The sequence below is a fragment of the Rhinopithecus roxellana genome, chromosome 5 (genome assembly GCF_007565055.1).
Source record: "Rhinopithecus roxellana isolate Shanxi Qingling chromosome 5, ASM756505v1, whole genome shotgun sequence".
Taxonomy (NCBI): Eukaryota; Metazoa; Chordata; class Mammalia; order Primates; family Cercopithecidae; genus Rhinopithecus; species Rhinopithecus roxellana.
Window position 1 is genome coordinate 25,130,983 of NC_044553.1, and position 13,536 is coordinate 25,144,518.

General features: G+C 38.8%; 1 protein-coding gene across 3 annotated transcripts in view; it reads right to left on the reverse strand.

Moving 5' to 3' along the window:
- Window positions 1–13,536, reverse strand: part of MCTP2 (multiple C2 and transmembrane domain containing 2) — a 262,919-nt gene that overhangs the window by 126,170 nt on the left and 123,213 nt on the right. For 2 of the 3 annotated variants that reach the window (XM_010371429.2, XM_030930371.1), the window contains exons 9-10: window positions 8,165–8,329; window positions 5,875–6,005 (exon numbers count right to left, since the gene is read on the reverse strand). In XM_010371429.2, coding sequence (XP_010369731.1) covers window positions 5,875–6,005; window positions 8,165–8,329 — 296 coding nt within the window. Of the gene's footprint in view, window positions 1–5,874; window positions 6,006–8,164; window positions 8,330–13,536 lie in introns of those variants that run through there. The other variant, XM_010371430.2, reaches the window with a different exon arrangement.

A 13,536-nucleotide genomic window follows, 5' to 3' on the forward strand; every position in this document is an offset into this window, starting at 1 on the left:
AGGCTTCTTCTTTTTCATTATTGTACTGGATTCTTCTCTGAAAAAAATACTAAATAATTTGGTTGGGCTCTTATGTCTTTCTAGTCACTGCTGAAGACCAGTAAATCTTGCTCTTTTCTGTCCTCTCTTCGGCTACATCTTATTGGCAGGGTACAGGATTAGCCTTTCCCTGTTATGGGCAGGTGTGAGGGGCTAATAACTATTTTTGGTTTGTGGGCTAAAAGTTTTGTATAGCAACTACTAAAATCAGCTCTTGTACCATAAAAGCAGTAATAGACAATGTAAACAAAGTTTTTTCCAAAAAAACTTTATTTACAAAAACAGGCAGCCATATGGATTTCACCTATAAGCCCTGGTTTGCTGACCCCTAAACTACCGAAATACTTGTGATTTAGTGGTGGTGAATTACTCATCTTTTTTTTTTTTTTTTTTTTTTTAATGTCAATTTTTTTAACTCACGACAGCCCAAGAAACTCTGGTCAAAATATCCAATGATCTGTTAGTTAATAAAAATGGATAAAGCAATAAAACCTATAAAAATTGCTCCCTTCTGTCTGATAGAAACAATATGGAAAATACACACTCAAGGCATCTATATAAGGAATTCAATTAATGAGCATGAACCAGTTAAGTCTGCTCCAGTGGCATCACATATGACTTCACACACAAGGGGACTAAATGTCTTTGGACAGTCATTCAGAAGGTGCAACACACCGGGCCCTTAGGTAACCAGGAAATTTTTATTCCAACGTCAGCTTTTTAAAAATGTAATCAATAGGAGCTCCATTGCAACAAGATTTACATTATAGAAATCAAAATAGCCAAGTCGCTGCTGTGTTAGTGTCTAAGAAGGACCACCCATTGTTCATCTGCAAGAGATGGAATCCAATGGCTTTGTGCCTTCACCCCTGCCCTCTTCTCTAGCCTTATCATGTGACACCATTGATCTTTCCACTCCATCAAGGTTCTTGGAGGGAATGTGCTCTCTCTCCTCTCCAGGCCTTTGCCTATGTTATGCTGTCTTCCTGGAAAGCTCTTCTTTCTGTCTCCTTGTTAACTACCACTATTCCTACAAGTCTCAGCTTAGACCGCTGTTCTTCAAGGAAGTCTCCTCTTTCATTCTAAGCCCAAATTGGTATCCATGATGCCAGGACCTGCAGTCCTCATTCCACCTACTGCCACTGCCTGCTTACTTGTAGTAGCCCAAGGACAGCAGCCTTTTCTGTATCATTGTCCACTGAATCCTCAAGTATTTTGCCTTCTGCCCAACATACGATGTGCTCTAGATTTGAATAAATTGAATGCACGAAAGAATTAATGTCAGCACTGTCACAAAACTCATGAAGTCAAAAACTCCAAATTATAGTGTTTTTTTGTGAAGTAACTAAATCTTTTGCAGCCTCTGTTTCTTCCCCTATGTAGGAAAGGAATTGAAATAAATGTATTTACTAGGTGCCTCTCAGATTTAAAATGCCGTTGTTCTACTCACCTGAAGAAAAGAGACTAAATTACTTTTTTTTCGCTTTCCTACAATAGGCATATATTAAAGCCACCCTGTCTAACCCACAGGCAGTTAATGTGCTGATTTAGCATTGTTTCTGACCTCCCGTTCTTGTCTTTCTCCATTAATCCCACAGCATTTTAATGTTTTAATTCAACACATAATTTTACCATATCAGTCAGACAAACCTGCTCAAGTTTTACTTGCCATGATAGCTTTTAACCTCTTATTCATTACCATAATTCTATGTTTTATATTACAGACTGGTCAGCTTTTAACTTAAAGGCAAGGGGCAGAAAAGAGTGCTAGAGTTTTAAAAGCTGTAAATCTCAGCGGCTAAGGAAGCCAGGGAACAGGAGGAAAATGGTGAATGTGTCAAGCCTGGCTGTAAAAGCAGATCAACGACATGGGGTGCAATTTGTCCAGAGAAATACTCCAGCCCAGATTTTTCACTGCCTCAGAGCCACTAATAAACTGGTAGAATGTCAGAGCCGCTTATCCAGCACCATCTGGGACTGAGGAGGGACTCTGAGGCAGGCTAGTCCGAAGGGGCTTGTGGGTTCCCATTCTCAACCTTTCCAAACTAAATTAAGTCTAGAAAATTCTATAATGAGTTAATCTGTAGAATCCCCTTGAAATATAAAATATAGTTTAAGAAATTGGTATGATTACTTTGAAATGGCTCAAAATGGAATAATGTATATTATTCTATATTCATACTCTTGACATTTTGTTTAAAAGTTGGAGCCAGTTAAACTCAGCTTTATGTCTTACTCTCCCCTAAAAGCTCACTGCTTCTATCTAAGATCAGATGCTTTTTTGCTGGTTTTGCCCATGAACAAACACTGGAGTTGGCAGGCAACACAGTTTCAGGGGATGATGGCTCTTACCCGAGCACCTTCATCTCACCAACCCCAGTGTTTTCAGGAGTTACTTGTGGCTCAGGGGGAACCTGAAGGTAGGTGGATTATGGAAAAAGGGGAAGTCAGCAAGTTCCACATGACTCAGGAGAGCCTGGAGGAGGGGCCTAATGGGCAGGTCCATGTTGTAACCATCACCAAGCTAACAACCTACCCATGCCAGTGTGATTTCTCTACACATAAGCAACCACTACCCCAGCCTTGTCATGCATGGTTACAAAACTTCAGTATTGTTCAGGCTGACCTACATTGCCCAACCCTTCCATCAATGGATGTCCCTCCTACCATGTCCTTGATGATGGTCACTGCTCACTTTTACCAAAAAATATCAAAAAATTCTATGCTGTTTTGGAGGAAAAAAAATACATTGAATTTTACTAGTCATACTTTATTTTCTTAAATTGCATAATTTGAGTTGCCAAGGTGTGAGGACCTACAGTTTACATGCAGAAAAATCTCAAAATTAATAATAAGTAATACCTACCATCAGAGTGCACAAGGGAATAATCAATGTCAAGTAGGTGTTGTTACTGTTAGCCATGATGACCCTGCCAGTTGGCCAGTGAGCCCATTATGCAGATACAGAGCCAGACTCCACAGGGAATCCACCATCCAAGTCCCACAGTGAGCAGACAATGTGATTATCAGCAAGCTCAGGATGTGTGACCCCACAGCTAATGTTCCTTCTCTCCCACTGAACTGCCTACACAGCTTCCCTGAAGAGAATTTTCCCAGAGTCCATCTAGATTTTTAATTGTAATGTTCAATTATGAATATCAAGGTTTTATCCAAAAACAAAGCATGAGACAGGCTTTGGAGAAGAGACAGTTAAGATACATTTGCACAGCAGAGAGCCTCCTGATGCAAAAAGGTTTTTCCCAACAGTTGGAAAATAAAATAGCTGGGCCTTAGAATGAAGATCACAAAGAAAAGCAAATATGTTAAAAAAAAAAAACAACAAAAAAAAAAACACCTTGAAATATTTAAACAATAGCCAGGAAGAAGGAACCATAAGTAGCATGTCAGTGATGTACATATGCCAGCACAATCTTTCAGTCTGAGAAGCAGTCGATATTTTATTATAGATTTCCCCCACCTGCAAGTTCGCTGCAGGGTAAAGCAGTAGCACCAGCTCCCAAGAGATACTTTTGTTATCTTTTGTACTACAGGAGAGGAAAAAGGAAAAGGATACCAAAAAAAAAAAAAAAAAAAAAAATTTAAAATTCATGAAGAGGAAGAACAGAATGACCACCAAGACAGGTATACGTCTCAGTTACAAACAGGAAATAGCTAAAATAATAAATGAATACCCAAATGACAAAACATGGATTACAAGGGACATCTTAAATTACTTTTATTGTCTCTGTGAGCAACTCAACACTCATTTGGAAAAGCATTTCCTATTATGTGAAGGAAGCATGACAGTACAATGACTTGTGAAATGCAGCGGCATTATTCTTTGCACCTACTAAAACAACATGCTGGCCATTCATCACAGAAGGACCCTGTTCCCGCCGTTCAGATAATACTTTGGAACACAGAGTTCTCTACATTTGTGTAAGTGATCTTTGCTCTTTGGGCTAGCACAAAATTTCGAATCCTACTACCATCCGTATTGGCAGAGTCCTGGTATATCAGAGCAGTGACAACATCAGAGATACTGAGAAGTACCTGAGCCTGAGCTATCTCAGTTACCCTGTGTGAGTGGAGAAGAGAGAGACAAGGTCACAGAAGTCATCCGACAGGCCATGTCTGTAAAAGACTGAACCACAGGAAGTGGGTTTGCTCCTAAATGCAAACCTGGCTGAGAGATGGCCACGGAAGAAATGATTGCAATCTAACAGATATGCACAGAATTGGGGATGTGCAGATGGTGCAAAGTAATGCAACCAGAGATGTGGAGGGTGAGGTCAGGGGTCTTAAGTGGGGGCAGTGCTGGTCCCTCTAGGGGTGTTTGCATACATGTTATGGAACAAAGGGGTGCTGGGTGTGCATGTGTGTGCATATATATGCTTGTATGTTTTTCACACAATAATCAAGGGAAGTTACTGGTATCAGGTGAGAGCCAGGTTTGCTAAACAAACTGCAACATGCCAGACAGTCCCATGCAATAGGGTACCCATACTGAGAGACACTGGAGCAACATTCCGCAGGTACTGAACCCCTCACACATCTATCTCAGGATTCTGAGGTGGGATGAGCCAACGACAACAAGCAGTCAGACACTGTGCTAAGCATTTGACTGAGAAAAAGCCCTGCACGGGTATTGGGTTAGCTGGGTCTGAACCTGTTTATGCCTCTAAACACCTTACTGACGAAAAAAACATTTCACCTCCTTGGGCCTCCACATTTCCTTGTCTGTAAAATGAAGGGGTTTTTACTAGATAAGTGGTTTTCAATCTTTAGTTTTCAGCAACAAAACCCTTTCTTCAAATGGAATCCCAATATAGAGCACAGGCAAAAGCTGAGATGCTCTGGCCACAGAGGAGAGATGCAAGGAGGCCCTCCCATTCCTCAAGGGGTGACCCTAAGGGATCTCCCTGAACCCAAGATCCAGCTTCCAGAAAGACACCCCATAAGTGGTTGGGAACTCCTTCAACATCTGTGTTCTAAATTTAAGATCTGCATACAAATATGTATACAGAATGAACACAAGGCAAGTGATTTGATGGAGAAAACTACTTGGTCTTTGAAAACACAAAATCTTGACTCTGGAGCTCATGACTAAGTCCAAGACCAAGTAATGTGTAAACTTCTGAAGCTCCATGTCATCATTTATAGAAGTAGCATGATACCAGTAACTCAAAGGGCTTTTCTGAAGCTCAAAGATGATCTGTGCTTCTGCCAGCATCCCTTTTTTGCTTACTGTATGCTGGTTACCGCACCTATGCTGCTTCATTTCATTCTATTTTTCACTACAACCCTAGGAAGAAGCAATAATATTGATATTATTGTTCATTACACATGTAAGGATCTCAATTGAGAGGGTCCAAAAGTAAAGAAATAAAATAAAATAGATTTGGCCTCAAACTCCATTCCTTGGTGTGCTATAAAGTACATCAAGGACAGTGAAATGCTTCCATCATGGGAACACCTAGCCTTAGATCTTTACTAAATTATATAACATTTCACTAGGTAGCAAAACCAAAATTATAGGGTATATTGGAAATTTATATAAAATGTTTTGAATAGTCTGAGATAGCAGGTTAACTTTCTTTAGATAATTCCTTACACACATTATTTTAATCAATACTGAATGACATTTCCCAATTAAACAAACAAAAATGAAAAGCAATCTTTCCCCCAGTTAGGATTGGCCATCCAGCTCACTGCTGGCACTCTGGGGTGGGGGATGCAAGGTAGTGCCCTCAGCCCTAACACATAGAGATCACCTCTCAGAACCAGCCCCATGCAGAAACATGCTCCCGCCACTGGAAAGCAGAGGGGACTCACGTGCCCAGACGTTCCTCATGCTTTTTGCTGTCCTTTCCCCACACTTCAATGTCCAAAATGCCCATCCTGTCAGAGAAGTAGTGAAAGTCAAACTGTTCCTGCCACTGCGGATTTGCACTCTTACACAGTGTCTAGAAAACATGCAGTTATAATATTTATTTTCTTAAAATGTCATTCATTGCTACAGAAGCTACACATTAATTTCATCATTAAACTGCAGGGAGTCAAGATGATGGACCTCACCCCTTATAAAGGAAAACTTCCCTTTTTAGAATGAATGAAAGGGACTTGGTGGGTTCAAGAATTGGCAAAACATTACTACTCTCTTAGCTGCCCCCCAGATCCAATAATTATCCACCAAGTTACAAAGAATACTGTTACCTCACAAAAAACCATAAATTATATATACACATGCATACACAGTGGACATATATCAAAACAGACACCTTCCAATTGTCTCTCTTATAGGAGATCGTACTAATTGCTCAATTGAATGCAAGTAACAGTTTTGTCGGCATATCCATTCAGTGCTAGCTTACCAACTATATACATTTACAGTTTGGGGTCTTAATTAACATCTGTCAGATGCATTAAATGAGAAACCCATGATTTATATATTGCCACCTATTTTTAAATCCAAAGTTAGTGAATCCAGTCACTAGGATTGGAGGAAGACTAGGAAATTCCACTGCAGCCAAACCTAAAAATTCACAAGAGTGACATGAAAACTCCACAAGTGTTTCTGTGTTCCTCAAAAGTGATTCAAACTGCTTCTATGTTTGATTCATTGGCAGGATTTTCGTTTTTGTTTCCTTTATATAGAGATTAAATTTGTGAATACAAAGTAAGCAAGAATGTTGGTCCCAGAGTATTAGGCTCTAGGGGTGCAGTGTCATGTATTAAATACCAGTACCAACTATTCTTGCATGAGAAAAACATAGAGAACTCAGATCTCGGCTGTAGCCAATGTCATGTAAAATCATTTCAGCTGCTTTTCACATCAGGCTTAATATATTGGATCACAGAATTTAGAAACCAGAGAGAGAAAAAAAAAGGAAAACCCTGTTAGACCACAAATTAAATGCAGTATTCCCCAAGGGTGAATGTAGCAGATACTGAACTAATTCTACACTTCACCTTAGTCCAAAGGGCTAAGTGTGCTTAGTGATGAATAATTTTTCCATAAATCCTTAGCCCGACCCTGGCAAGCTAAAGGAATCTTAGTAGAGAGATATGGTTATTCTGGATACCCTCACTGTGAGGCAAAGCCTGAAATTATCTGGTTAAAATAATTATCTGCATACTTCTGTCTTAATGCGCCCTCAATTTTCACATTTTTTACAAACTATTCTTCAACATCAACCTCAATTCTCTACTTTGTGCTAGAGTAAATGACATCTACTATTTGATTCTGTACTGAAAACTGTGCAGTGCGCACAACCTCTTGCCTCCCTAAATCATTCTTGTCTGTATCTGCTATGTCCTCGATGCTAGAAATATCCTGTTATATTTTCAAAAGTGTCCACTGATTTTTTTTCCTATGTGACTGTTGGCAAGTGATGTAACTTTCAAGTACCCCAGAGCTCCTTCAATCCATAAAACATAGGAAATATTCCTGTCTGACAGTTATGTAAAACTAATTAATTGTCATGGTTTAGGGACTATAGTTTTTGAAATAAAATCCACACCAAATTACTAAGATTAAAAATTAAATGGAATTTGGATCAGCAGAATAAGATGAATTATTTTTAAAGGCAGTTAAAAATGCCATTGTGGTTGTTTAAAATAAATCACTTTTCATACTTTGGATATTTTATTATTTTTAATCACAGCAAAAAACAGCAGCATAGATACTATTTTTGGTGTGAAGACTAGCAAGCAAGAGAAAGCAAATATCTTTAATTATCTCACATATTTTAACCCAAATATCATGTATTATGCTATTCTATTTTTGTAGCATTTTGAAAACTTTTACTTATCCTTTTCCCGCCTTCTATGAAACATAGTTTTCTCATTTTCAAAATGAAAATAAGTCACACATTCAAATCTATGATTTAATAAGCTTTCTCTAGTGCTGAGTTACTAAATTAAAATAAACTATACTAAACAATTAATACAATACCCACAGTAATTGACTGCATCTATACAATTATTTTGTTTTCTGCTCCTTAATATAGTCAGGAGGGCTAAACATAAATTACTTCTACTTTAGTAAAATTTAAAGTGGGAAACAATTTTTAATTTTTTTATTTTAAATATATTGTTCTCCTTATGGAAAGACAGAACTTACCTTACTTTTATACCTCTGATGTCCCAGTTTTAACTGGACAAACATCTCTGTCATGCTTCCTCCTGAGACATTCTTCCCTTCCAACAAAGTTATACTTATAATCCCGTTCCAGAGTTGGTTCTTTTTCAAGGACTCAGAGAGCCGTAGGTTGCGTATCAAAGAGGACTAAAGCAAAAAATAAAGATGACATGTAAACTTGCTTCTAATTCCTAAGAGTGACTTTGGCAGTCATAGGAATTCCAACTTCCAATATTTGATTACAAAAAAAATTCCTCCCTGCCTGGTGAAAAGTGTTATTTTTCATTGGTTTTGCAAACCTGCTGTCACAGTTATGTGACTTCCTTCTCAAGCTTTGGAGTTGTAATAATATAGCGAAGAATGAGTATATGCAACACTTTGATTTGGCACTGGCCTGTACCCCCACCCAGATGCGCTCTTTGGAGGGACTCCTTCAACTGGGCCTTTAGCTATTTTAATAGTGTGGGAGGAAGAAAGGCATTCTGGGAAACAGAGATATTATACAAGAACAAGGCATTGCTTTTCAAGGAAGCAAAATATCTCTGGGCATTCAGAAATAATGACTTTGAATTTATCTTTCACATCTGAATCTGTCTCCGCTTCTCTTTATTCCTTGGGGTACTACCAAAAGCCCCATACCATGTAAGATTCACTACTCCAAATAGAGCCTTCAGTGGCCTAGCTGGCCAAATGAGCTTTGCAGACCTGGGGTGGGGGTGGGAGGGAAGGGGGTATATAAAGTACATCTCACTGCACCTGGGACCCAGGAGGGGTTCAATAACTTAACTCTTATTACCTTTGCTAAATTATATTACAACCACTCATACATACCTTAGAGGAAAAAGGCAAATGTCCTGTTATAAGTTGTAAATAGAGTAGTCACACTTCATTTTTTAATTTCCACTATGTAAATGTTCAAACATACACAAAGGTAAAGAGAAGAGTATAATAAATCTCCAGGTACTTAATCACCAGATTCACTGTCTTGCAAATGTTATTTTACCTATGCCTTCATTCTTTTCCGGTTGAAATATCTTAAAGCAAAATCCACATTTGTTTTTACGTAACAATCCCGCTATGATCACACTCAGTGGCGTTAACCATAAGTTGTCTAGCATGTTAAATACACAGTGCATATTCACATTTCCCTGATGGTCTCAACCATGCCTTTTTATGGCTAGTTTGTCTGAGTTGGGATCCCCACATGATCCACACGCTGCATTTAGTTAGCAGAGTTCATTTACGTTGTCCGTTCAATAAGTGAAATAACACAAGCATGGGCTTCTTTATTGAAGGAGAAATAAATGGGCTGAAGAATGTAAATGGTGCTTAGCATCATCATCGAGCAATGAATTTCTAACACTATATATTCATTCCTGTCATCACTCGCTATATCTTCCAGATCATTTGGACACCAATTTGCTCGGACACCAGTTAGTCACAATTTATCACAACAAATGGTATGTCAGTACCAGAGTCATTATAGACCAGCTTACCTCATCAAACCCAGGCCACTCCAGGACTCTTAATAAATGATGCAACAATGCCACACTAGGTGTTTTGACCATTTATGACAACCTTAAACAAAATACATTTAAGAAAACACATATTCCCAAACTTCATATCTGTATTAGTCCATTTTCATACCGCTATAAAGAACTGCCTGGTCAGTAATTTATAAAGGAAAGAGGTTTAATTGACTCAGTGCAGCGTGGCTAGGGAGGCCTCAGGAAACTTAATCACAGTGGAAGGTGAAGGGGAAGCAAGGCACCTTCTTCACAAGGCGGCAGGAAGGAGAAGTGCCAAGTGAAGTGGAAAGAGCCCCTTATAAAGCCATCAGATCTCATGAGAACTCACTATCATGAGAACAGCATTGGGAAACCATCCCCATAATTCAGTTACTTCTACCTGGTCTTTCCATTGACAAGTGGGGATTACAGGGATTACATACAATTCAAGATGAGATTTGGGCGGGGACACAAAGTCTAACCATGTCAATATCCATGTGACTTTTCTCTTAAAACACACACACACACACACACACACACACACACACACACACACACACACACACAGGTTTTGCAGGTGGTGACACAGAACAGAAGGGGCAAATGAGGAAATAATTTTAAAAAGAAAGAAATATCCTCTTCTCTGGCGAACAGGAGTAATTCCTTCTTACTTCATATATATATACACACATATATATGGGAATATATGTACAGGAATATTTTAAATATTTCATAAACCCTTATTATTGAATATGTTCCATCCAGAATAATATATGATCATTATTATTGTTATTATATATAAAAATAATATATTCCAGATATAACATACTCAATAAAGGTTTATGAAACAGTTGAAATTAGGTAATTTTTGTATTATTCATAAACACACACCATCACAACATATAAATAGATATATCTGCATATATGCACATATATCTATAGATATTTATATAGATATTGATATACTTAATACGTTTTCTAGCTTAGTAGATATATGTGCTAAAAACTTCTACCTTTAAAACAAAAATGAGATTTTGATTCATATATCCTGCTGCAATTCCTCCTTTTGCTTTTTTTCTTCTTAAAGTTTGACTTGCCAACCAACAAGCTAAAGCATGACCTGTCCCACGGCCATGCTTCAAAGTTCCGACAGATATATTCCTCCCTAAACACTGCAACTATTTCAAAACCCTTTTTATAAAAAAGGGAGTAATGTCCACAAAGGATCAAAGGGCATCCTACAGTCTGGCAATTGCTTAAGAAAAATGGCAGCACTTCCATGAAATATGCCCTAAAATAATTTTGCGGCTTGGTATGTCCTAATTTCAAATGGATGTTTATCTTGGAAAGGCTTCTATCTAACTTGTCCATAAAACAGCTCCACTTAGCTCTATGAGCTCTGTGAAAATGGAATCCAAAGCTGGTTATTAAGGGGGCCTAGAGATCGGTTCCATATGGCGGAACAGCATGGGAGGGCAAGGCTGAGGACTGTATCAGGCGCGACTTGGCTGGAGCTCCTGATCTATCCACGGACACTCGTTGCATTACACCATAACATCTGGATTATTGCTTGTAATGTCCCTGGGAAATATCCACTTTCCATCAAAGCTTTTATCTATCTCAGTCGGACTTTGAACATTTTAGTATTTAACGCAGTCATGTTTGATCTGATGGACTTGCTCTCTGTTGTCCAAGATTTTTTTCTCCCCCCTCCTAAAGGGAGGGCAGGAGAAGTATTTATGGCAGAGTTCACAGAAAGAAAAGAACACAAGACCTTTATTCTACTTATTACACCCCAAATATTTCTGCAAACTGCTATAAGGTTATTTCTCAAATAAAGTTTCATCTGTGATCCACACATTCTGGAGGAGGTGTGTGTACTTTAAAGAAGTCTCTTAATTACTTTAACATTTCTGTTCCATACTTGATAGGCTTGATGAGGCCTCAGATCAGGGAGTCTGGGGTCCGGGGTAGGGCCTGGGCTATCTAATGCGTGCTTCCTTGCAGAGCTGGGCTCGTGAAAGTCTTTTGTGCTCTTCAAACACCCCTTTTTCCCCCACAATAAATCAACTCATCTGCACTCACTCAGCTGAATAGCTTAGGTTTTCATGCCTGTGCCCGAGCCTACACGTGAAATTTGTCATCTTAATGCAGCCTGGAATGTGAAAGGAGAGGAGGAAATGACCCATCCCAGGGGAAACCCACCCCACCTGAACTGAAACAGACACCAAGAGATAGTGAAAAGTTTTGAGGCCCTGACCCTAATTTCTCAGCAGATATAATGGATACAATACAGTACATCAGGGTTTTGTTATTTTTCTCCTTCGTCCCAAAGGATCAGACCTTTCGCTATTCCTATGTTGATTCATTCATCTGCTCTCTCTTTCTCAGCCCCCACCTCACAGAATCCCCACCCATTCTTCTAAAACAGAAAAGTGACTTTCATCTAAGGCACACTGGCTAGTTATTAATAGTGAAAACAAGGTGTGCTGTGCCACTTAGAAACATGTTAAACTTCTGTAAAGGAGCTTTGAAAACACTAATTTACTCCTTCATGACCATCCTAAGGCAGGAAGGGGAGAAACTTTGGAGTGAGACTAAAATTGTACCCAGTGGATTCAAACAGGTAGGGAATCCTCATAAGTTTCTGATCTAGGAACAAACTCTAAAACCAGGGAATATACTGTCATTGCTGGAATACACGAAATGGACTACAGTTTGGTGGCATGCATTATTTGATGTTTTGGGCCTGGGGACAGGCTGGGGAGATAGTGATGTGAATTCCAGTATCCCAAAAGGGGAAACCTTGGCACAGCTGCAAAGGAAACTGAGGGAGGATGGACAGGTCAGCTTGGTGCCTCTTATCTGTCCCAGGCCAGGAAGCGCGGCAGAGAGGTCAGGAGGAAAGAAATCCTAAAAGGAGAGCATGAGGTTAGGAACTGGAGCCACAGCCTGTGGCCATCAAAAGCAAGATTACATTCAACTAGGTGGCACTCCAGAACTGACCATGCCAAGTAATACCTCAAAATACTCTCTTGCACATAACAAAAAGCCAATGAGTCAATCAATAAAGAGGGCAGTAAGAAAAGGCATTGGCCAGAACATACCTGCCAGGTGCCAAATAATGCACTGGTACTCCACACATAGTCTCACAGACAGAAGTATAAACATATGAGTGTTCCCATGGTGCCAATGAATCCCATTTTGACTCTCATTAATTGTTTTTCCTAACTCATTATGGGAAAGTAAGTAGCCAATGGAAACAAATGCATTTAAAAAAATCAACTTCGTAAGAAAAATGAGTAAAGTCAGATTCCAACTATGTTGACCACTGCTTTGAAAACTAAAGAGAAAACACTGAGCCTATAAAATGTTTCACTGAAATATTCCTTTCAAGCTTTTTCAACATGTAAAACTACTGTTCCTTGTCAACAGCTTTTATTGCATGACATGAGAAGATCCATACATCCATGGAACAGGCTCCCAGGGAAAATTCTTCTCTGCAGCTCCTCTCTATCATCTGAAGAGGATACTGGACCCATAAATTGTCCTAGAACTATACAGAAATCCTTGCATGAGAATATAAAGAAAACCTTTTAAATTTCCCACATGTAAAAAGCCCACAGAAGTTGCAATTTATACTTGTAGATAAAAATGGTATCAGTTCCAGAGATATAAATAATCTGTGCACAATATATTAGTTATAAAAGCTTTGCATTAAATTTAATATTTTTAAATTATAAGATAAAATTATCACTCAATTTTTGTACTTAAAAATAAAAATTAGATTAAGATAAGATTTTAAAAAATAGTTAAAGACTGCACATACCCAATGACTCTCAGATT